Source organism: Mycteria americana, chromosome 6 (genome assembly GCF_035582795.1).
Source record: "Mycteria americana isolate JAX WOST 10 ecotype Jacksonville Zoo and Gardens chromosome 6, USCA_MyAme_1.0, whole genome shotgun sequence".
Classification (NCBI taxonomy): domain Eukaryota; kingdom Metazoa; phylum Chordata; class Aves; order Ciconiiformes; family Ciconiidae; genus Mycteria; species Mycteria americana.
In genome coordinates this window covers 48054782-48080605 of record NC_134370.1, presented here as the reverse complement: position 1 = coordinate 48080605, position 25824 = coordinate 48054782, and the positions used below count along the sequence as shown (strand labels likewise).

General features: G+C 37.9%; 1 protein-coding gene across 5 annotated transcripts in view; it reads right to left on the bottom strand.

Annotated features, from left to right (window-relative positions):
• The window catches only part of NEO1 (neogenin 1), a 211764-nt gene that overhangs the window by 117204 nt on the left and 68736 nt on the right, over positions 1–25824 (bottom strand). For all 5 annotated transcript variants that reach the window (XM_075505607.1, XM_075505604.1, XM_075505605.1 and 2 more), the window contains exons 3-4: positions 6407–6682; positions 2334–2487 (exon numbers count right to left, since the gene is read on the bottom strand). In XM_075505607.1, coding sequence (XP_075361722.1) covers positions 2334–2487; positions 6407–6682 — 430 coding nt within the window. The remainder of the gene's footprint in view (positions 1–2333; positions 2488–6406; positions 6683–25824) is intronic.

Here is a 25824-nt window from a genome sequence, read left to right as displayed (position 1 = left end):
AGAGATTCCTTGCCACAACAGATCCTCGGTAAGTGACTAATAGCACGCTAAACTTTGAAATCTTAGCTAAGTGATATAAAGGATTGATTGCGCATATATACATAATCCTTTAGATATAAACCGTTGACCAAGTCTGGGACTAGGACTGGATCTAGCCGCACCTAGACTCCTCTCTGAGAAGGAGTTTAGAAAGCAAGGGGATCCTTTCCGAACCTTATGACTCAACGGGAGGGTCTCCCTGACAGTTTTGTCTGACCCTGTCCTCTATGCAGTAAATAATCGAGTGCACCTCACCATCGAATCTTGTTAAAACACTGTCACATTGAACTTTAACTCCCTATTCTGTATCAATAAACTATATTTTTACTTCTCTCTAACAAGTGAAGTGCACGCTCACTCCATCCGCGACATTAGTCCGCGACATCCGCGACACATCCAGAGGATGTGACAACCAGCGAATTCCAAGAACATACAGGCACCTGCAGCTTTCAGTTTGGCGAGAGGTTTTCTTTGGGCTTGGCAGAGAACTTGCATAGCTCATTTGTTGCAGGAATAAAGAAATGTTTAGTAAAACTGTGTTTGGGAAAACTGACAGCCTTGTGGCTCCTGCCTAACCACAGAATATCCATACGATGACGGAAAGATGCTCAAGAAAAAGTGGCTTCAAGCAAAGAGCTGGTGACAGCACAGAGGAAGCACTATTCTGACTGCCCATACTGACAACTTGACACACAGTTCACAGAAGGACTGGTACTTGCAGCAAGTCAGCTGGAATCCGTTCTTGTAACAAAGGGACATAATGCTAAAAACTAATGCTAAATATTCTGAAAAATCAGGTCATACGTGGTTCAAATTGTGCGTATATAAAGATCAAATATGTTTACTAATGTTATGCGTCAGCTCTCCAATAACATTTCTCACTCTGAATTTTGGGGAAAAAAAAAAATTGTGAAGCCCGCAGAAGTTATCATAAAAACTTGCAAAGAAAAGCTCATAAGGGAATTAACAGCACTATATTCAGAGCAGGATTTGACAATTTGGACTCTATATCAAAAAATGAGAAGAAAATAAAAAGGAGAGCTCTTTAGTGAGTGAGCTTTAATCTCCTTGCACACTGAATGTGACATAACCTAGAGAAGGATGGGGCAGGGGGGCAGCAAAAATTTAGAGAGATATGACATGACATCATTTTACATGCAAGAAAAACAAATTAAGATCTTACCAGTCACATTTATTCTGACATTTCATCACATTTAATTGTGCAATTTTAATGAGTCTGTACCATCCTTCGTAAGTGAATGATTTCTTATATTTACAAAAAATGAATCTAAATCATTTGCCATCAGATTGACATCAACACAATTTTTCAGTGGTACTGGAACTGTTAGTCACTACCCACAGAAGCTTACATTTTCCAGATAAAGACAGTTCAAATTACAAACCCCTGGATTTAATTTAAGAGTTGACACAAAAGAGGCATATTACTATCATTGGTACTGTAGAAAGACTTGCATATTCCTTTAGCTGCTTTCAGTATCAGCCATGCTACCATATAACTTTACCCCTCATTGTTTCACGATTAACTTGTTTCTACATTAATTTCACCATTGACTTTGAGGGATGTTGAGAACATTCAAGTATCTGCAATTTCCTTGTTCTAATAAGTATGTTCATTAGATGAACAAAAAGATAGCTTTTCCTGACAAGATTTGTTCTGCTTTTTTATACATATTTTCCACCACATTATTTTGAATGAATATACCAGCAATGACAATATATAATAGAGTAGTTTTCACTTAATACATTCCTGAAAGCCCACAATTTTTTTTAATCATGCCTAACATTTTAATACTCTGTTTTAATGAGAAATTATGAAATTCTGCTTTAAGCACTTCCTAAATTCTTATGGAATATTTAGACACATACTGAACACGTTCATAGCAGAAAGAGTCATGTGAGTGCCAGGCTTCACGCACATAATATGCCAACATGAAGAAGTCTTAGCTTTTCTGCAGTGTCCTTATTCCCTTAATTGCTTCTTTTACTCCAGTGGCAATCTAAAAGTAATATAGTCTTAATAATCATCCTGCTTCAAATAAGATTTCTTGGTTTCAGGTGTCTGCAAAAAAAACCAACTACGAGATTGTTCCACTCGTCTCATGAACTACCTTGCCTGTCATAACATTCAGTCTAGAAGCCCTCCAGCATTTGAAAACTAGCTTCTGTTCTCCTGGTTTAAAATTAAGTAGAAAGCAAATTATGCTCTCATCTAGAATCATAACTCTGGCTGGATTCCTACTGTTATATAAAAATATATGTTAGCCATTACTCACCCTTCTGTGATAAGCTCTTCTTCATTTCTTGTCCACCTGATATATGGAGTTGGAAATCCTATGGCAACACATGGAAAAACTGCACTTTGCCCAGTAACTTTAGTCAGCGAAGAGGGCTGCCTCACAAACATCAATTTCTGTGGCACCTCCAGATCTGCAAATATTTTGTAAATGACAAAGTTGTTACCAGATGCAGAATCAGAAGGTGATCGTATTAAAAAGAACAAATGAAAAATCTAATTTCTTTCCTGCATCTTCACAGGATTGAATTATCATCTTACCTACATAAACGGTTTTCTGTAAAACACTCTCCCAGCCTCCCACACGAACAGCTCTTTACCATTTCCTCCAGACATGCAAACTGATTTGCCACTGCTGGGATACTGACTCCTCGAAGTCCCTGGGAAACAATTTCAGCTAAAAGCTAGAGCCCTGAAACTGGAACTTGCACCAGCTAGTAGAGATTTAGTAAAGAAAAGTATAGGTTTGACTTTGTCCAGCCAACCTTGGGCAATCACCTGACTTCATCAGGAAGCTGCCTGAGAAAGTGCTTTTACACACTAGAAAATGAGATTACTGCAGTACAGAGTCAACCCTAAGTGAAATAAAATAACTAGATAACTTGCACGCTGAAGTAACACAAGATCTATACTAAAAGTCCACCATGGTTTTCCACCTCATGGAAGTGGTGAATCCTCTGAATTAGTTTTGGTTTTGCTTTGAATTGGGCTGGAGAGGGGTTTTTTCTCCCTCCTCCTCCCACCCCCCTCCCCCCCAAGAACAAGCACAAGTAACATGCCTATTTACTCAGTTTTTACTACAGAAAAGGCCACTTTGACTGTGAGACTTGAAAACATACCCACCAATAAAGTCTGCCCAGCAATCTACTATGAACTGAACTACCACAAATAAATATTCGGAACAAAAGGCTATTTTTTACTTCCCTAAAAATATCCATGACTCTTCAAAACGTAATCTTAGGAAAAAGGTTCCAAAATCAATTTTAACTAGAACTGTAACCAATTCATCAAGGGGCCTCAGTAACACCTGGACAGAAGATGCAGTTTGTACTCTTTGTCTCTGCAGTAACTTCAGCATGTGCCTTGCACCATAATTAGAATAAATCAGTTCCTAACATAGGGCTACAGCACTTCTGCTGCGTTAGTTATCATAACTCTTTCTGCCAACTGCTCAAAAAAAACAGTGTTTAAGCTGCATTAATTGCTGTATTCTCAATACTCAGATGTGCACTTACAAGTTTAATGACAAGCAAGTTCCAGAATTGGACAAGCTATTTTCATCCCCCTCAATGGAGGCAGACTATTCTGTACCTACACTACATTTGCTCAGTGAAGCCCATTCTGTGCCTATCACGCACAGTATTTGGCACCTGTCTCACCTGGGACCTATGCGATATTTGCAGAAGCTTCTGAAAGTTGTTGGTTTTTGGGGTTCTTCAGCTCAAAGTGCTAAAAATAACCACTGAGCATTTACAGCACTATGCTAAGGGCACGCACGTGCTCCGAGGTATAACATGATGAGGTTGCCAGGGTATTTGAGAGAACCAGGCCCAATGGAAATCATGTTTCAGAATTGTCTCAGGCAGAGGGAGCCAAACTTAGAGCAACTCTGGATGACACCATCTGTCTCAGGCCCACACACAAACTATCACAGTGGCTCTGCCCATGTTCCCTGTTAAACTAGTCTGCTTGCTCCAGAAATAAGACCATGTGTGAACAGGCGGGTAACACAGTGAGAGTGACCTGGAGTGGCATATGGAGCAAGCCAAGTTGCAAAAAATTTATATAACAGATTGCCAGCAAGCAATCACTACGCTAGGGAGAGGAGTCGGTATGATTCACTGGAGACAGAACTCATTAATGCTCCAAGCTCACAAAAAGGAGTTCAGTTCTCAGGCTAGTGGAAACTGGATTCAAAGATTAAGTGATTTTTTTCCCCCCTTCCATTCCATATTTGAAAGCATCTGGTATCAAGTAGCAGAGCTCCAAACTGTATCTTCCTGCTTGCTCAGTGGCAGATGAAAGGCAGACTGAATGCTCTACGGAAGCTTACTATCAGAAAAAGTAGAACACTATCCATGGATGCAAATCTGTGTGATGTAAGTGCGTGTTGGGTGTATTTCAAAGATTTAGAAACAGAGCAGTGGGGTCACTCTCAGGCACACATCAGATAACAATTTAAAAATGGAATAAAATGAATGAAGAACAGATTAATTCAAATCCTTCTTTCAAATACATCTCAGACCAAACAATCAATTATGGGGCCACTCAAGATTAAGAGAGCTTTCTGTGCAACAGTTTAATCCCTCTTGAAAAAAGAAAAATGCCTGCTGGGAGGGATTTCACAAAACTTCGCTATCAACACTTTCAGATTCATAATCAAGCAAGGAAACAGCATTATTTGTATTCCCTAATAGAGTTATCTTTAATCACCTTCAGCAAAACATTACAAAACCAAATAAACTATATCTGGAGCCAAAAGAATTCAAAAGATCAACACAATATGGAAGTTAATCAGGAAATCTTCAATTGCCAAAAATCAGACAAGTCTTAAGCATTCATTGAGGGGCTACAGAATCATGAAGGCAAAACAAACTAAAATAATTAAATTAAGCATCTTTTCCAAAAGTGTTCCTCTTCAAAAACTGTATCTCTAGTTGAAGAGATAAGCCTTTCTTTTCAGAAAGTCTAAAGAATTTAATGAAACAAATTCTTACTTTAAGCATGATTAATTTCCAAAGCCTAGCAAACACCTCAGTTTTAAAAGAGGAAGGTTGCAATTGTAAATGTGGGGTATTTTAAAGTACATTTTAGCATTTTAAATAGAAAAGTGACATAGTCCTGAAAAACAGAAGTATTTATTGAAAGGGACCTCTGAAGATGCCTAGTGCAACCACCTGCTTGAAGTCCACCTGTTGTCAACACTAGGTCAGGCCAACCATGATATTGCCCAGCCTAGCCCTGAAAACGTCTGAAGATGGAAATATTTAGGAACCCTCTCTGGCAGTTCTCAAGCAGTAAAAATTGAATCAGAGTTCCAACATGAAGACTAATTCAGAAGAGACAGTGTGAAGTTCTGGAAATAATTAAGAAAACCCATACAAAACACAGCCCATATTTCCCTAGTTTGGGAAAGTGCAATTCACATTCCTGTCTTATTCTTGGTCAATTTTCAAAACTGTGCATTAGAACATCTGGTGACACACAGCTCTGTGCAACAGCATCATTTGAAACAGAACACACTAAATGTGGAAACAGTTTACATCAAGACTGGACTTTTGTTCTTATAAAAAAATCTAAACATTTCAGCACAATAGGCATAGCCAAACCTTTCAAAATAATAAGTCATCCCCCATTTTTAGGGTCTGGAGACTTCCCAAAAGGGTCCAATGTTTAAAGAATCAGAATTTCCTAAATACTGGGACAATTAAAAGTGCCTCAGCTTAAGCATCCCAAGAGCAAGGGACTAAGCACCAATTACTTTTGGAAACTTCAACAGTATTTTAAACATGGGATTCAAGCCTGAAAAACTTGGAAATCCCAAAATGTTTATACTCAAACAAACAGTCAATTCCCTCTTCGTAACACGTCACAGTGGAAGTTTATTACTAGTGACTTTTTAAAAGAAGTCTTTCCCAAATAGCCCTTAAAAGCTAAACCATTAAATACTGCAAAAAAGTATGTGCATGTCTCCAGCCTATCTCCAACCATTGCAAAGAGCTCAGACACTGATAACTGATTTTACTTTTCTGTTTCCCAATTGCAAGATATAGGTTAGTCTTCCCAAGGGTCAAAATTCTTTAGCTTAAGTGCCTGCACTGATTTTAAGCTACACAGGGGGAGGAAAAAAAAAAAAACAAACCACCAACCACCACCCCAATCACAAGCTTCCACAACACACATTACGCTTAGTTCCTATTAAAAATATACAAAAATGCAACAGAGCAGATTCTTACATGTTCCCCTTTGTAAGTATTCTCATTAAGTTTTTTCCCCTATCAGTTGACTAATGTTTTAATTAGTAATTTTTTTAAAAGAACAACAGATTAATACCTGGAAGAATTTTGAGCTCTGCTTCGTCACTGTATTTGGGGGTCCCACCACTTTCAATGACGCAGCGATAGAGTCCTCCATCCATATCAGTAGCATTGCTAATAATAAGAGCTCCACTTGGTAATTTAAATACACGATCATCCAGAAAGACTGGCTGACGATCCTGCTCCCACCTCACAAATGGTGCAAGGTCAACATTGACTTCACAGTTAAGGACTGCACTGTTTCCTTTATAGACAGATGATGATTCTGGCTGACTGGTGAACCTGGGAAGGCCTGCAAATACAAAATAGAAAAGTTAGAAAAATAAAAAATGAGAGGTATTCTGAAGATGACACATAAGCTTTGAAATCCAAGTCAAGATTCATTAAGCTAGTTTAAACGAATTAAGCTGCTCTATCCAACTCTTAAAATCGTAACACTTGATAGCACAATACTAAGCACTGCTGGAAGGGCAAATAAAACCAATAATAAAAGTACTGATTTAAAAACAAAAGTAGTTTTAGAAACAAGCAAATGTTGACAACAAAACAGAAGTCTTTGGAGTCCTCAGAAATGGGAGGAGACATGCAGGTAACCTCTGCTCACTTCTCCAGTGTTGCTGCCATCCTTAAGGTGTATATAAGCACAGAAGTGGCAAAAATCAACATCATGTCTGCCTGGTACATCTGAATAAATGCAGGTTGAACCATACTCTGTAAGAGCCACCAATTCACTTGCAGTGGAACACAGATGCCTTCTAGTACCCACTCAGGAAATAGTAACAACGACAGGAGAAGGCTTCTTGTATGCCTTCCACTCCCAAGTTTACAGTCTACACGCCATCTTAATTTACCGCCTACAGGACGACTTATAATGAGGGGTTTTTTTCCTGTCAACTCAGAAGATTTCTTATCTTAAAATTGGAAGTATAGCAGTTAAGAACTTAAGCCAAAAAAGCTGAAAAGTATTTTCTACGACTTTGTCACCAGCCATGTCTAAGTAAAGGTTTAGCTTCACAGTAATTTAACTAGACCATGAAAAAGAACCTGAGGCTGTTAAAGGACCAAATCTCACTGAAATGCAATGGAAACGCGACATCCCTCAGCTACAAAAAGCCTTACGTATAGCACCATAAGGTAAAAATTGCATTTATTCATACACAAATATTTATCTTTCTCATGTTAGTGTACCTGAGAAGTGAGTTTCTCCACAGCATACCACAAAGGTACCGCTGCCACACTGACCCAGCAGTGCTGCACAACAAACATGTCACCTTCCGAGTAAAAGTGTTCTCCAGAAATACCCAAAGTCCACTGAATGGCTTGACATTTGTTTTGGGTGGCCATGTCCCAGTGTTGGCAGTGGGGGAACTGCCAGGGTGGCCTCTGTGAGAAGAGGCTGGGGACTCCACGTGCTGGACACAGTTGGGGCTGGTTCCAGCCATTTCCACAGTGGCCCCATGGACGCCACAGCTGAGCCAGCCAGCAAAGCTGGTGGCACCTCTGTGAAAGCATATCTTAAACGGGAAACTGCTGCATGAGGGAAGTGTGAGAAACAGCCCTGCAACAACCAGGTCAGAGCAGGAGGAGGAGAAGAGGAAAGGCAGCTCCGGGTGCTGCCGTGGGGAGACCAAGGTGGAGCAAGAGGCAGAAGAACTGGGAATGAAGGCGTGAAGTTGAGCCTGGGAAACGGGAAGAGGGTAGGGGGAGGTGTTTTAGTTTTTGTCTTTGTTTTCCTACCACTAAACTTTATTTTAATTGACAAGAAATTAAATTAATTTTTCCCAAGTCAAGGTTGTTTTGCCTGTTGCAATAACTGGTGAGCGATATCCCAGTCTTGACCCACAACCTTTTTAATCTTCTTTTCTCCTCCTCCGTCCTGTTGAGGAGCAGAGTGAGAGAGCAGCTGGGTGGGCAGCCAGCAGCCAGCCAAGGTCAACCCACCACAAGTATTTTGCACAACAACTTCCCATAACAGGGAAGTATCAGATCTTCCAACAGAAATACCCTGTCCACCATTACTGGTGTAATCAAATGGCTCAATAAAGGCCATAGAATACAGTATGTGGGAAGAAAAATGGACAAAGCATGGGACAGGAAAAAGAAAAGCCTCCCCACTCTCCATTTTCCATGGTGGTTAGCTATATTATTAGCTCTCCCTTTTGCAGCTTGCACAGAGGTGGTTGTACAGTCAACACTGACACAGGGCACGGCACAGCTTGCTCACTACAGTAAAAGTCTCAAAGTAGAATTTTCACTCTTTTTTTATGCTTGCACTTAAAACTAATATTGTCATAGAAACAGTCAGTACTCTTGACATCTTACCTTTCCCTCTCAATAGCACACAGCTTCAAGTACACATTATGATTTTTGCTTTAAAGCCAGTACACTTTGTGCCTTCAATATAAAAGATGGAAAGTGGGACTCTGGGTTGCACAAATTAAACCATCCCAGTACAATACTTCAAGCATGAGAACGGAGCCTGCTGAGAAGCAGTTAGTTAAATGGTACTTTCTATCATTTCCAGCTTGAATCCCTATTTACTTTCAGGAAAATCCCACAGGTTTTTTCTTTGTTTGTCTTTTCAACTGTCTGATCTTTGCTCTCAAATTTTTTTTAGAAATCTTTGGAGAAGCAGCAAGAAGCAACATCTGATGTCACATGTTCAGGCTCTTCTCACTTGAATGAAAAACTTTTTTACTTGGACTGTAGAATTGTCCATTATTAGCACCCACTTAAGTACAAATTTTAACATATACTTTTCATAAAACTTTTATATATATTTCTCCCACAGAAAAATAAGTCTGAACCAGGCCAAAGGCACCAACTCCAGTGCTCTGCAATCAAAGCCAACCACATAAGAGATTTATTTGAGCAAACCCACAAAACACCATCTTCACATCCTATATTAAACATAAAACGTAGAGTAAAAGACCAAAATCCACAAACTATCATGTGCCACCATGTGAGAGATCAAAAATGCTAATGCAACGAGAAACAGCAGCATACCTGCTCTCTAATTCTGGCTAACCTCTGATGCTATAGAAGGAAAACAAGCTGAATGTAAAACATGTATATAATTGGGGAGAGGGTACAAAACCAGAGACCTTCCCAATCCTTCAGACTAGCTGAACTGACTTCCAACACATTACATTTGTAGCATACAGCTCACTTCTGTTTTGTCAGGTAAGTCCTTCTGTAACCTTGTACGGATCCATCTTCAATCATTACATAATTTCCCCCCTCTTGGAGTTCTATCTGGAGGCTCCTTCCACAACTTCATTCCTCTGAGAAGAAAGTTTCTAAGTTTCCCCTTGCAGGGTATCTACAACCAACTTCTAGTCCTTTGATCTTGACCTTGTTTTGGTTTTAATTATTTTACAACTTTGATATTTATCCATTACTCCCTCCCTCTAAGGTATTCATATGAATAAAAAACATAGCTTCTTTCAACTTTCCTTCTGCTTAGTTAATGAAGGTGCAATTTTTAGTTTCTTTTCCTCATTCCCCTAACCATCCTATCCATCTTTAAAGACTCAGAATCGCAGAACCATTTGGTAGGAAGGGACCTAGTCAGAGCAGAGTCAGCCATGAGGTCAGAGCAGGTTACTCAGAGATTTGTTCAGTCAGATCTTGAAAATCCCCGTGGATGGGGACCACACAACCTCTTGGGCAACCTGTTCTACCACCAGACTGTCTTCACAGTGAAAAACTTCCGCCTTAAATGCAGTCAGAACCTCTTTTTCTTCAACTGATATCTAATACCTCTTACTCTCCCACCATGTACCACTGGCAGAACGACAAAGAGACAACAGACAAATTTAAATGCCTATTGTAATTTAAGATCACAGACATTCACGTAAACATAACAAAATTGCTTCTCTGTATCTACTGAAAAGATCTTCCCAAAAGATTTAACAATCACATTAGCTCTCTGCACGCTGTGGGTTACAGTCAATCCTATAATCCACCAATGAGCCTTTTTTCGCTCATAAAATCACCAGTCCCTCTGTCCCAACTTAGTACAATACCAAGAATATTGCTGTATCTGCATGACTTTGCACACTGTGCTAATAAGTTTCACCATTATTCAGGCCATAGCATCATTTAATTCTCCCTATGAGACCATTGAGGCCACAGCAGGAGTAACAAGGAATCCCAAATTTGTCACACTTGCTACTTGTGTAGGTATACATTTTGTTCTTATAGCAAAATGACTGATGAGCATGTTAAACATAATCTTTCTAACCTCTAGTCTGAGGCATCTTCCCATTCTGAAAATATCCTTCTCAATATAACCCATTACATTGTCATAATTACCTCAGATTCTTAGCAATCTCAATATTCTCATTTAAAATTTCTATCATTTTGACCTTTAATAATTTCTAATGGGACAGCATATCAAAAGGCTGTGTTGCGGCATGCCCATCATATTATAGTGCTCTAAGACATCAATTGCTTCATCAAGGAACTCAGATGCAAACTGTGGACTAAAGTCACGTTACAGTTTAGCCTTCTTTCCATTTTCCTCTGTCTTAATCACCTTCACCTTCAAAATCCCTTTAAAAAGGGCACAGTGTTGGGATCAGACTAATTGGTCTATGACAACCCCTTGCCTTTTTGGACACGCATTCTACATTAGTTATTCTTCAAGAAGAATGTACTAGCCCCTGAATTCACAATTCATTCGAAATCTTTATTAAGAGACCTGCATATTAAGCCAAGACCCTTCACCAGCCTGGAAGGGAGTCCTGGACCTCCTCATTTTGTCAGATGAGCACTGTGACTTCTGTTTTCACCTCAGCTGTTGCAATCTCTTTATCCTGTACAACTACCACTTGTACAATCATTATATTGGCAACTTATAGCACAAGTGAGAACTTGGTTGACAGCCACCTGAATATGAGCCAGCAGTGTGCCCAGGTGGCCAAGAAAGCCAACGGCATCCTGGCTTGTATCAAAAATAGCATGGCCAGCAGGAGTAGGGAAGTGATCGTGCCCCTGTACTCGGCACTAGTGAGGCCGCACCTCGAATACTGTGTTCAGTTTTGGGCCCCTCACTACAAGAGAGACATTGAGGTGCTGGAGCGTGTCCAGAGAAGGACAACGAAGCTGGTGAAGGGTCTAGAGCAGAAGTCTTATGAGGAGCAGCTGAGAGAACTGGGGTTGTTTAGCCTGGAGAAAAGGAGGCTCAGGGGAGACCTTATTGCTCTCTACAACTACCTGAAAGGAGGTTGTAGAGAGGTGGGGGTCAGTCTCTTCTCCCAAGTAACAAGTGATAGGACAAGAGGAAATGGCCTCAAGTTGAGCCAGGGGAAGTTTAGACTGGATATTAGGAAATTTTACTTCACTGAAAGGGTTATCAAGCATTGGAACAGGCTGCCCAGGGAAGTGGTTGAGTCGCCATCCCTGGAGGTATTTAAAGGACGTTTGGATGAGGTGCTTAGAGACATGGTGTAGTGGTGGTCTTGGTAGAGTTAGGTTTATGGTTGGACTCGATGATCTTAAAGGTCTTTGCCAACCTATACAATTCTGTGATTCTGTGATTATTGGAGGACTAAGCCCTGCAATTTCTAACATAAAGCTCAACTATGCTTTAATTCAAATCCCTTACTAGTACTATGCACTTTTTGGACAAGATAGGCATTGTATATTCTGCTGTGTGCAGCTGCTCCATTAAGGTTAAATAAGCTTTGTTTAAGATGGTTTCATTACTCACTAGCAATGAAATTACAGTTCATTTTCCAGGTCATCTGAAATGCTAGTAAAACCCTTATTTGATCTTTGTTCTGTGTGTTTTTAAAAATATATATTTTAACCTAGACTATAATTTTGTCCTAAAGAGTAATTTTCTCTTATTCTATGATTATTTGCAATTTGTACTGCTTAAAAGCCTCTGTTGTGGAGGAGGACCCTTTTGCTTTAGCGAACAGACAACCACAAAACAATAATGATGTATTACAAAAGTCGCTCTAAATATAAGCCTTAATTACTATTAATTCTGAGACCTGTTTATAAACACACTAACAGGTCCCAGAGTGCTAGCATACCTCCTGCAGCAGTATACTACTAGAAAATACCCTTTCATCTACTAGTCCAGTCTTTCCATTATAGAGCTTCTCTTTTCCTCTTCAAAATATCAACCGATTGACTTGTAAGCCTGCATTTCCTTAACTTTCTACAATTGTTTTCAAATGAATTACCATGTAAGTGAATTCAGTCTTTCTATTTAAACTACAAACACATTTAAAACTAATTTTTTAAGTTAAATTTTAAAAAAATTGGTACTTTTTTCTCAATGGTTTGTATTTCCCAATCACTTCAATCAACAAGACTACGCAAGAAGATTTAATGAAACTTAGTTACATTTCTAATGAGCAAGCAGCACCCACTTCACCCACATGTTGCAAGGCATTCAGTTGAAGATATTACCCCATTTTTTGCTAAATTAACATAATGATAAATTATATTTCGGGGCTCTGATATTAAAGATTTTTTTTTCATGTTTGTACATACATTAATCATCCCATAGCAGCACAAATACATTATGTATCAATTTCAGGACACTGAAGGGAAATACTACTGACCTAGGTTAATAAACTCAATTTAGGAAGGATGATTTTCCACTTGGAATGTTCTCTAAATACTGGTAGGCGAACACATAAGCAACAGTGTGATTCTTACATGTATACAATAGGAATTAGATGCTTCACATTTTCTGCTAGGACAATGCAAATGGTGGGGGGAGTGGGGGGTGGTGTCAACTCTGTCCCTATTTTCTCCTTCCCTTTTGTCTCTCCCCTGTCCTTATCAAAAGACTAGAGCAATGGTAGGAATGTGAATGAACGATCTACTTAATGTAAATGTGTTCCATTCAGATGGCATTCCCTGTCTAAGCATCACTGAGATTTGTGGCCCATTGTTTCAGTTTCTGAAATAGCAAAGATGTGCCTAGAACAATAATAACTCCCATGCTCCTGGAAAACACAGATGGTAAAAATTCTGACTGTAGTCTGCTGCCTTCAATGCAGCCAGTATTTCATCTCCTATACTTTCCAGAAGAGGAGGAATTCATCGCTCTGAGCCAGATGCTAATCTAGTTCAGCAGTCTCTCTGCAACCATGGTCAGTGCCAATCATTTTCAAGGAGGCTGAAAGAAAAAAAACCTTCCATAATCAACAATTACTAAGTAACTCGCTCATATGACAATGTTGTAACTAACTTCTGAGTAAATGCTTCCTTTCTGCTCTAAATACTGACTGTCAGCAGTCACTGCAAATGCTTCATTTTATTTAACACAGATGCTATTACCATACACACATTTAATCCTCTCTAGAATCCTACTAACCCTTTGGCATCAATCTTGCCAAGTAAGACTGCAAAACAAAAATAAGAAAAGAGAATAACTTCCTTTTCTCAAGGGCAACAGAAGGCTGCGCAGGAATTCACTTTTTCCCTGCCCATGGCAGGGTTGTGTACCCTTACTCCATGGTCACAAGCCTGTCAGATCAAGTCTTTGCAAGCATTTTTGTCATATGCCTGAGTTTCCTCTATTGCTACTCCACAGACTGGAATTTAATGTAATACTTCGGGCAAGCATTAAATAGCTCTAAACGCACACACACACACGTATTACACGTTTATACAATCAACTGTTTCCCAAAGCTAGTTTCAGGCTTTTCTGTGGCATCGCAATGTGCTCAGCAAATGTTTTCCCTGTTTTTTCCCCTGACTATTTCTATTGCAGTAGGGAAAAAGTAAAACACAGGAGTAGCTGACCATTTTTCCCAACCTACTACCCTCCTGTGTACCAGCTATGAAACTCCTGTTGCCCAACATTACTCTTACACAAGCTTCTTATAAATACCCAAGTCTAAACTAACTTTAGCAGTATCGTCTACAAACAGTGCCACCCTGCAAGCTTTCACCTTACAATTCTTCTGCATTAAACTGTTCTGTTCAAACACAGAGAGACTGTGAATGATCACGCAAACTGTTGATAATTTTAAGACACTTTCATTTTTCCCCCATTCTTGTTTGCCTAATCAAATTTGAACTTACAACAAATCCACAACTCTATTACTACTTTATTAAAATAGCCTCTTGGGAAACGTCAAGATTTTAGCAATGCAGGTAGGTAAAGGAGTATAGAAACATGATACCCTATTGTTAAAATAGCTACAACATCTGTTATCCTTCAGTGAAGCAGCGGATCTTAAAGATGCTGCATATTTTGTTAGCATATCAGCTTCTCACCCAAACCTTGTTAAAAAAATTAGTAAGTCCAGCCATCTGTGGACACTTCATTAAATTATCACAGCTCCTTTTCTTCTCCTTTGCTTCAACATTATTCAGCATCATTTGTCTGAGTGGCAGAGGTGTGAAACATGTTTTAAAATACAATTTTGTTAATAAGACATATTTCATGAATCTCACTAGCAAATAGATTAGACTTCATAATTACAAAACATTCATGGAGAACAGAAGTCCAGCACTACCTGAATTAAGATAAGGCCAGATGCTTCTAGTCGTTTCTACAAAGGAGAAACACAAACTAGCACGTAATTTTTTTCCCCTTGCTTAGACAAATTAGATAGGAGAGAATGCAGCCTGGCCTAAAATCTGGGCAGGAGACAACTAGTCAGGGGAGAGAGAGTATTCTTAGAAGGATTATAACATGAAGAGAGGAAAACCTACCAAACATCTTGTTGGCTAAACTAAAGTGAGAAGTATGCAGAATACACAACAGGAATGAGAAATTTCAGTACGTAATCAGAATTCTGACTTCGTTAAATACAGACTTGGTAATGTAATTAACATGGCATATACTGGTTTAAAAAAAGTATCCCTTGATCAGAATTAAGAAACAGAGGAAAAGGGAGAGGATGTCATTGTACATATCAGTAACACACACGTTGACGTATCTACCTATATGCTTATAATTAACACACACAGAGTGACCCCGTATGACCTCAGAGCTATTTTGAACTAGATTGAACTAGAGATCTCCCGAGGCCCCTTCCAAACTCGATTATCCTATGATGCTATGATACGGGGAAGCTATACAGAAAACTATGCAGAGATATAACAAAATATTGCACAAAATATTGTGCAAAGAGGAACAGAATTACATCTGTCAAAACAAACTTCTAACAGGGAAAGTTAGAGCAAAACTGATCATGCCCTGGAGCAGAGGGTCAGATTACACAAATTTGAGGTTGCCACCATCCCCTCTCAGACTTGGATCCAAGATTTGCCACAGAACCACAAATTAAAAACAAAACAAAGAAACCACACATACAAAAATTTAAGAGGGTGTTCGGACTAGTAAAAGACAACAGAATATTCTAACATTTTATCTGGCAAAAAAGTTTCTCATTGAATTTATTTTAAACAAAAACTGTTTATGTAGTTGTCCTTTACGTACCAGTGGTAGACTTTGCAAGACCTAGTATCCTGGAAGCCAAAACTGAAATACAACAGCATAAGAACACAGCCACGTAGATGTCAAAAAACTCACAAACTGATGTGATCAAATCTGAGAGAGTATTACAGATCAATTCTTATTTTGAACCAGGACACAGAAAGCTCAGAGTACCTGTTGAACTCAGTCCATCAATGGAAAAAAATATATAGAGAGATCCTGACTTCTTAAGAAACTTTGCTTAGCCTGGAACAACTCTTGACACCGAAACCAGGACACAATAATCCCACGTGAGCTTCTCTCACAGAAGCTTAATGAAAAGAAGTGAGACAAAAAAGTCAGTACGATAATCCTGGTGAAACCACTAGACTCATGACTGACAGCACAATATTGAGTAAGATATAAGTCAAACACCTAGAAATAATTTTATGATGCCACTTTGCCAAACACTACCTTTGACAGAAGTCCCAGGAATAACAAAGTACTAAAACAGACCAAGAAATAAAGGGCAGACATGATGTACATCCTGATATTGTATCAATTGGGGTACGGGTTCCTAACAAAAAAAAAAAAAAAAAAAAAAAAAAAAAAAAAAAAACCACAAAAAACCAAAACCCTGAAACAGTATGATTGCTATGCTTTGCGATATCCCAAGTCTGTAGAGATGTTCCAGGCTTACAGCCTGACTAGCTGCAGCTCCAGGAGAAGCAGTAGAAGAAAATTCCTCTACCAAACATCTTTGTTTATGAACAAGTAAGATCGGCTCTGAGAAGGAATGAACATCTGGTGCCTGGTAACTTCAAAATGAAAGATAGGGAGAACAAAGAAATTGGAAGATCAAATACTTTTGACTTGGAAGAAAAAAAAAAAATTGAGTAGGCTACCAAGCATGAGGAATTTCATATTGAAAACTAATTTATGATTGCTCAAACATATTTGTCCTTTCTGAGCTATGGAAGCATATCTTAACAGCAGGTCACCAACAATAACGAAAATCGGACAGCCTCACAATCTTAACAAGATTGCTCTGCAACTGCAGAATGCGTCCCAGCAGAATTTCTGATGAAGATAACTGGAAGTGTACAGCTGCTCAAGCTAGGAGCAACACAGTTAAGGAAAGCCTCCTACTGTAATAAGGTTCAGCTACATTTAAAAAAAACCTAATCATGTAGAAGGGAGAAATGCTAAGCAAGAAGTTAATCCAGCCTTCCTCAATGGAAGTAGCTCAGAAACCCTTTGGAGAAAACAAAAGAAATCAGAAATGAAGACCTGATCTTTGATAAGGTATTGAAAGTGTTGAAAAACAAGGACAAGACTAGAGAATAGACTAAGGCTAAACAAGCAATTCCAAATTCTAGTCAGGTGATATCAAGAAGAGATCAGTAAATTATTCCAGGAATGAAATGGGAACAAGAAAGGTAATTCAAGGAAGATCTTCAAAAATACAGAGGTCATTGAGGACAATCATAAACTACAATAAACGTAACTGGAGGTAAGGTGGGGGGTTTTGTCCATGGCACAGCAGAAGGTCAGGCTCAGAAAGTGCTGCAAGAAATGGCACAGGAATATAGGAAAAAAAATAATTCTGCTAATGGACTAGGTGAAATAATAGCACCATTAAAATCAGAAACAGGACTTGCAATTAAAGGGCCAAAGAACAGAAAAGCTCCAGCATCAATAGCAGCAGTTCAAGGTGGCAGGAAAAGCTGCAGTAGCCACAATGAATTTGATCTATATACACACTGAGAAATGTGGTAAGTAGACATTTCTAATACCACAGAAAAATGAACTGAGGGGGTGCAAACAATGGCATAATTTATTTGGTACTGTTGAAGATCATTCTAATAGCAAGGATAATGAAGAAAGCACTGTGGGATTTTAAGAGAAGATCTTAAGATAAGGTATGCAGATTGCCTTGTCATTTAAGAAACCTCAGGTCTTGATCAATAGACTGCCTTAAAAAAAAAAAAAAAAAAAGAGGCTCACAATTACTTTAAAACAAAATCAATAGCCATAACAAAAGAAGAATAAGATCCGAGTATTTTGGTGAAAGAAGAGAGCTTGACAGGTTAAATAATTTTAGAATCAGGCAAGGCTATCAATTACGAAAGCTCTCGTGAACAAGCTATTCAAAGAAGATTAATGCACAGAGAGGACTGTCATGATAAATTTATCAAGAAAATGGAAGAAAGGAAAGATCAGGAAAACTTTTGCAGGCAGCTCTATAGACAGTGACAAAGACAGCTGGTACCTGACAACAGGCATTTAGAGATAGGAAATAACCTAAACAATTTCAGAGAAATACTCAGAATCTATGAATAGCAAAGAAACCCCTCAAAAATAGAGTACTTGAAGACTGACAGAACAGGAAATAAATACAAAGGAGAAAGAACTTCTACTGATACAAACATCCAGCTGAAAAAGATGATGTCTAGAGACAACAAGGACGCATGGCAGAAAAGGAGGAGAAACACTAAAGAGTATAACTAGCAAATTATTCGACAAAACTGTAGTTCAATCAAAGGAATCCAGCGAAAAACAGCTAAGGTGTGGATTATCACACTGCTGACCCTTGAATCATGGACAGCTGCTAGCAATTAAGCTCATCATATCAGAGATAGCTTTTTAAAGGTCTCTCCATAATGAAGCCTTTCTTTGCTTTATTTTTAATGTGTTCAATTTAAGAACAGTCACAAAAGAGCAGACTGATGGTGCATCTAATCCAGGTGCTGAAATGCATCTAATCCAGGAATGTGACTTCAGAAGCTATTAGAGAAGGAAGAGCAACACCTTTACAGAAACCTATAAATTATCTAGAGACATTTCCCTGTGCTCCCCCCAAAAACAGCGGTTCATATATGCAAATAAGTAGTAGTTGCAAGGTTTTTTTAATAATTTTTCACATTTTTATTTCTAGTGTACTTATGTGAACAATAAGACATACCTTATGCTTTTAAGAATGTTACCAAGAACTAACCTCACTGAAATCAACCATAGCAAGTTTCATAACTTAATTCTTCCTTGTTAAAAATAATTTTCTTCCATTTTGTTTCCTTTTCAGTGTCATTAAACTTCCTCTTGAATTTCTATTATGAAAAAATAAAGAATTTATCATACACACACTTCTGCCATGGTATTCCTTACCCTTACTGCTTTTGTGTCATCTTTCATTTGGGTAGGTGTGATAGTACAAATTCTTACCATTTTCAAAATGCAATATTCAGTTGATCAAAAATCTGAACAATGACAGCATGGAGACCCTTCACTTTTACACTAACTAAAGCTGAAACATTTTGTTGAATCCCACACTACAAAATGTAGTGATTTAAGAATACAGGCTGCATATGTAACTATCACTTGCCTGACAGTTTGGGATTTAGTGAGCAATCAATGCGAAAACTTGTCAAACAAAATTACAAAAGGGATTGGTGGTGCTGACATGCAGAACATAAATAAGAAAAATACATATTCGAGTGAAAATATTAACAAATGAGAAAGCTAATCTAAACATAGTTCATCCAACTTTCTTGTTTAGGGGCGTTGATGCATCATCAATATGCTCTCACACTCTACTTTTGTATCACCATTTAGAATCACCCATCAACAGATCGCGTACTATAAACCCGAGCAATTTTAGAAATTTGGCACTGAAGCTCCCTTTCACAGAATTCATGCTTCTCTAGAGATTAACTATAGTGCCTTCCATGTTTTCAAAACCAAAGGTCAAGATTTGAATGTATACTGCAAAGAGCTTTAATTTTTTTTTTTTTAATGATTTACAGTAAGTTTATATTTTTTGGAAGTACATTAACATAAAGACAATTTTGTCCATTAACCAAACACACAAAATATACTTTCTTTGCTAATTACAAGACTTAATTTAAATTGCAAAATAGTAACTGATAAAACCTAATCTTTCAGGTTTATAATGACATGGAATGTTGCACCTAAAGATAATGCCTAATTAAGAAAATCTTGACTTCAAGAATGACCACAGGATTTAAACACTTCACTGCTGTGTGTTTAAGAATCAAGAAGATTAGCTACCACAACAGTCTTAAACAAGACATCGCAGCAAGAAGGGAGATTTCTACTTCATGTTAATGGGATAGCTGGTAATGGCTATCTGAGGTTTCACCAATTTGGAATTTTTTCCTGCATCTGCCCATCTGAAAAAAGGATCCATAATCATTGCCCCACCCTTTTCTGACTGGGCTCAGAAAAGGATCTCTCATTACACTAAACATTAACGCCATTCTAGAAAATACATACTAGTTCATTTTTTTCTGAACAGTAGTATTAAATTGTTACTAAAACAGAAAGTTCAGGCACAAGTGCTACAGATCTACTTGAGCCCCCTCTCCTATAGCTACAGGAGAAGTTTCATTACCCTCCAACAAGCACAAATAAGCTTTAACTATCTCGCTGACCCACACAATTAGGGACGGGGGTAGTATTAGTCAAAATAGGCTGTTTGATTTTATTCGATATTAGGTGTAATAAAATTTAAACACAGAAGCTTAAGAAAACCTGCATTTTTAAAAAGGAACAGTGGTTTTAATATCATTCGACTAGCAAATTAGAATCTCTTCACCTAGGCTATAACTTGATCATTAGATATCGATGAAGAGTTTAAAAACAAGCAGATCTAAAATTCTCCTGCTGTGGGCTTTCACCCAGGATTACAATAATCAATTCAGCTGCAGACCAATTGTACAGCTATCGGCTTTGGATGTAGCAAGAAGCTGTCTGATATTAAATCATAACTTGGTATGCTGCTTTCATATGAGTTGCTGGAGAGAACACAGCACTCTAAAAAGCAGGATAAATTAACTGGATAGACAAGGATTTGAAATCAGGCTCGAGGAATTACAGGAAGCAATTCCTGGCATGCACACCATAAAAATAAGGGGGACAGACCAATTGTTGCCCAGGAGGGAACAGATCCTGGATCAGAAGTAACACTTCTTCCTCTCCTAAGTCTAGAGAATTTACTATGTTGATACGCTGCTGATCTCTCCAACACTTTCAGTTGACATATGAAATAAAACAGATATAGTTTGATTAGATTTCTACTGATTCATTTTAAAAGAATTATTTCAGTCATGAGCAATTCTAAGTCCCTCCTGCCACAGCCCCTAAAAAGAATTAAATTCAACCAAATTCTGGAAGAAAAACTGTACCCTAACTCTCTAATACCATGCATGAGGTATACGAGTCATTCAAGATCAGAGTAAAACATCAACATCATTTTGTTTTGGCATTTGTTTGGGTTTTGTTGGAAAGGAAGAAGATGGTACCCCAGCAGTCTCTCAAAGGCAAACCTTTTCAGGTTGCGTACCCAAAGAGTGAAGTACTCAGTATCACAAATTACTTTGATCACTTCAGTTCCCATCTCCCAAATTTACGCAGTTACTGTTCAAAAGGAAAAAGTAAATGACGACAAAGTCTATGATTTTTTTTTTCCTAACCTTACACTGAAAATATTTATAATAGTTCTGAATCTGGATCTTTGCTTTCAGTCCAAGTACTAATATAGATCAGTCCAAGGGCTCACACAGTTTTTTGGGTTTTTTTCCTACTTTAACTGGACAAATGGGGATTGTAAGAATTTAGAATGACATATGAGGTAAAACATTTCTTGTCTTAAAGGTCTAAACTCTCACGTTTTTAATAACAGCTGACAGAAACTGTACAAACTGCAGTTTTGTTAAAACCACCTTTCCCATTTACTTGTCATTGACCAGGAATGCATTTTGATTGAAGCCAATTTATGAAAAATGCAGATGGTTTTTTCACAGAAAATGTATTTTTGCAAGGAAAATTTATCACCCATGTCACTTACTTTTACTGGTTAAGTGCTCTTAAGTACCCTGCACTGAAGTATCTATGCTCTTAGGTTTTTTCCAATTCCAAGGTACAGAAAGTTCTTTATTCATCAAGATCAGATCAACATTTTTTTTTCCCCCTCACTTTTAAAGAAAATAGGCAATACTGAGTAAAAGAAGTGCTGTTATTTTTAACCTAACTGCATCTCCAAGGAGCTGGTATATGCACATAGTTTGTTCTGCTCAGCCACTGAACTAAGCTTCTCTTTTATCCTTTAGGGATGGCACAGACACACACACAGTCTAGTAAGAAATAAAATGCTGTTCAGGTGTACTCTTCAAAGTTAGGCAAACTTTGCAAATGACATGCGATTCCAGAAACATACAACCTGGCTACTTTTATGCAGTTCTTAGTAGTTATGGCAAAAAGCAAACATAAAATTTCAACCCAAATTAACATTTGAGCAAAATTCTTAACTATGCACCATTGTTGCTACATAAATAAATTACTTTGATATTAAATAGCTAAATACTAGAACATACCAGAAATTAAGTTATCACAACCACAACACACCTTCTTGATGATGTGCCATGCAGTGACCTAGCTTTAATTGTAAGAACACATCCATTCACGTCCTCCTCCCTCCCACAAGCTGTGCTCAGGGAATAATCCTGTCCTGGATAATAATTTCTTGGCCACAACTTTGCCTACTGCATATCATCCAAAAACCGTAATGGATACAAAATTACTTATTTCTACATGGTCTTCTCTCGGCATACTCATTTACAGCATCTTGGTACATTATAAAAAGTAATATTCTAAATTTATTGAAGAGAAATTCTTTAGTAGCCCATTGAGTAAAAGGCAAAGCATGGAGATCTTCTTGAGACCATATAATGAGCCCGCAACAGAAGCAGGATTAGACATCAGCATCTCCTGGCTCATAACTCAATTAATTCCTCCAAGCCACATTACATTAAATTAAATACCACAGTAGATGCTCATCCAGGCCTCCTATAATTTCAGGGGCAGTTATACAAGACAGCTCTTCTAGTCATCAATTTGGAAGCCCAAAGCTAAATATATTCAAGATGCAAATAAACCTTAAAGAGGCAATCTAGCCATCTAAAACTTGGAACAATTTCTCAAGTAAAGTTCATTCTCTGCATTTGATGTACTGACATCAAGTAAGTCTCTTTGGTCAAGCACAACTCAAGGGCTTGGCACCCTCATTATTGAGAGGTTCTGTGCAATGCTATACAGCAGGTTAGAGAATACAGTTCACAGCTTTCCTCCTCTGGTCTTAAATCTCCTGCTCACTAAGGATTCATCTTCACTTATGTATCTTCTAAGCTGTATGAGAACTGGGGGAGCAATATCATGGAGCATTTCTTTCACCACACAAGCCTATCCTGTTTCCTACCCCCTGAGTCTGATTCTGTACACGGATGGAGACAGGTGAGCAGCAGGAGTGAAAGTGATTGTGTACTGCAGATCATGTGGATACGACCACACCATATACAAAGGGACAGGTAATTGCATAGTTAACACATTCTGACATTTAGCCTTCAGATACTTGATTTCACAGACAACAATACTACAAAGGTTTTAAGTGAAGTTCTGAAAAAACAGCAAAGACAAATTTATTAATGAAATTGCAACGATCCCTCCCCCATGCCACACCAGTAGGATCCAAAGAGGCGTCAGCAGTCTAGTAAAGTCTGAGCTACACAACTAGCTGAATGAACTAGCAGGAGGAGGAGGATTTATTGAAGTCAGAAAAGCAGAGAACTACAGAGAACACCGTGCCGAGGAGCACGAAGTGCTCAAGCATACTTGGAATTAAACTCCAAACCTTTCTTCCAAGTATGTACCCAATGTGACCTCAACCCACCCAAGTCACTCAGTTATCACTAGCTGTAAATGGAAAAACAGGAAGTCTATCAAGTCTCAGCGTTTGTGTTTTCAACACAAAACAATACTTGAAGCTCTACCATGATAGTTTTCAGAATTACTTTTCAGGAAGAAACAATGCTCATTCTGGATGGTGCTGCACCTGCAATGTTTTCAGATGGTTCCAAAAGAAGTATTACGTTTTTACTAAATACAAATCTGCCTTTTCTGATTATTGAACCCTTTTAGATTTTGATACTACAGGGCAGGAATATCTCTTAACAGAGTGATTTGCCTGTACTTTTTCTAAAAGTAATCACAAAATGAAGGTTTGAAAGTAAAAGATCTATGAATATTTAAATGAGAAACAATAATACGAAGAGATTATTTAATCAAGGTGGGAGAAAAAAAAGAAGGTCATAAGTCATCATCAAGTGCTTTTTGAATTAATGAAACTCGGACATACCTAAAGTTAGTAAATCAAGGCAGCGATACAGCTACTTCATCACAACCAAGCAAATTACATATAAAGCTCAAAGCCAAGTATTATTAAATGCAAAGGTAAGTGGAAGAAGAGGAAGAAAAACAGATAGATTCACTTGTGGGGAAAAAAAAGACAAGAGGTGAAATAAATAATCTAGTGAAGAGTCTTTAAACGGATATATAGAACTGAAATCTGTATGAAGAAACTCAGTGCCACTGTCACGTTTCAGACCTTTTAGATCTTTGTATACCTGTTCTCTTAATAAAAGCTCTATGAAAGCTTTAACTAAGTAGTAATAAATAGTGACTGGAAAAAAGATCATCTCAGGAATACTTTTAAGCTACTATCATTATACTTTTTACTAAAATACATACAAATGTATTTTTCCAAGATGAATTACAGTTACAGTTCCCCAAAATTTTGTAAACCTTTTTTTTAATCCGTGCTTTGTAAGAGCTATTCCAACCCTTCACACTTCTTAAGATCTAACTGGTACTTAAGTATCAAAAGACAATTTGCATTTCAAAAGCCAATTAAAAAAACCATGCCGTAGTAAGGCAGTGATTAAAAAATGTTGGGGCTTTACATGAATTAGGCAGTTCCTTTGACTTTCCCTAGTTCAAATCCATCATGAAAACGGCAAAACCTATAAATTACATGGACTATATGACCACCACACTATCTCCCCCTTCACTACCCTGATGTTTGTGTAGTTTCAAAGAAAGAAAAGCAAAACCATTGTTAAAAATAAATGAATTATTTCACAAATCCAGTTCAGAGCATGATAACATGGTTAAGTTTGCATGGCAAGAGGAAGCAAAGAAGGAAAGAAACACTGGCAATGACAATCTCAACCTTCATTTGCTAGAAAGAACAAAATGTGGAAGCACACACTTAATAGGAGAGAGAGATAATGTATCCTGAAACTACTGATCATTAAAGAAAACTGACAAATTTCTTGCTGTTTGCAATTCCTAAAAATCAAATCTTTTCAAGTGGCAGTCTGGTAGAACAGTAAATAACTTACTATCAAGGTGAAGTAGCACACAATTTCAAGTTACAGGCTAATCGTGCTGATTTAAAGTATTCTTCATAATGTAGTATTTTATCATAACTTCTGACTTGTTTTTCTAAAATCACATGAGAATCTAGATTAAAGAAGGAAAAGATCAATTTCTATAGGAATCGCAGTTGCCACAGAAACTTTGATTCTCACACCTCAAAAAACCTGAAGAGTAAAGGCTTCTCATCTATTATCACATATGGAAAATGTTCTTTAAAAGCACATTGTCAAACGCACTACAAACTTGCCAATCCAAGCCATCATTAATTTTCCCCTGTCATGACACATTTATAGCACTGTGTCAAAAACATAAATTGAAGCAAGAAACCAAGAAAGTAGGCCTCTAACATAAAGCATTCAGTCACTGTCTGAACAGTCCACACTCAGGTATTGACAGTGTGTGTTTTGGTTTGATTTTTTCATACAACGGTTGACTAAGCCCCTCTGTCACCTTGCATTATCAATATCTGTCATTCTATGGCAATAAAAGAGCTTCAGTTTCTGACTGAAGTTTCTGACCAAAAATTTTAGATCCGTCAAACTATGATATATAAAAAGTTCTTTAAATAATTTGAGAAATTTATCAAAATTTATCAGCCTTTAGACCTTGATGCAAGACTCACTCCAGTAGATTGCTCAGCATTATTTATCAGCTATTAGGGAAAACAGTGCAATTATAAGACTAAAAACTCAAACCCTGTATTCATTCATATGTATGATGGAACACAGCATGTTTTTACTGGA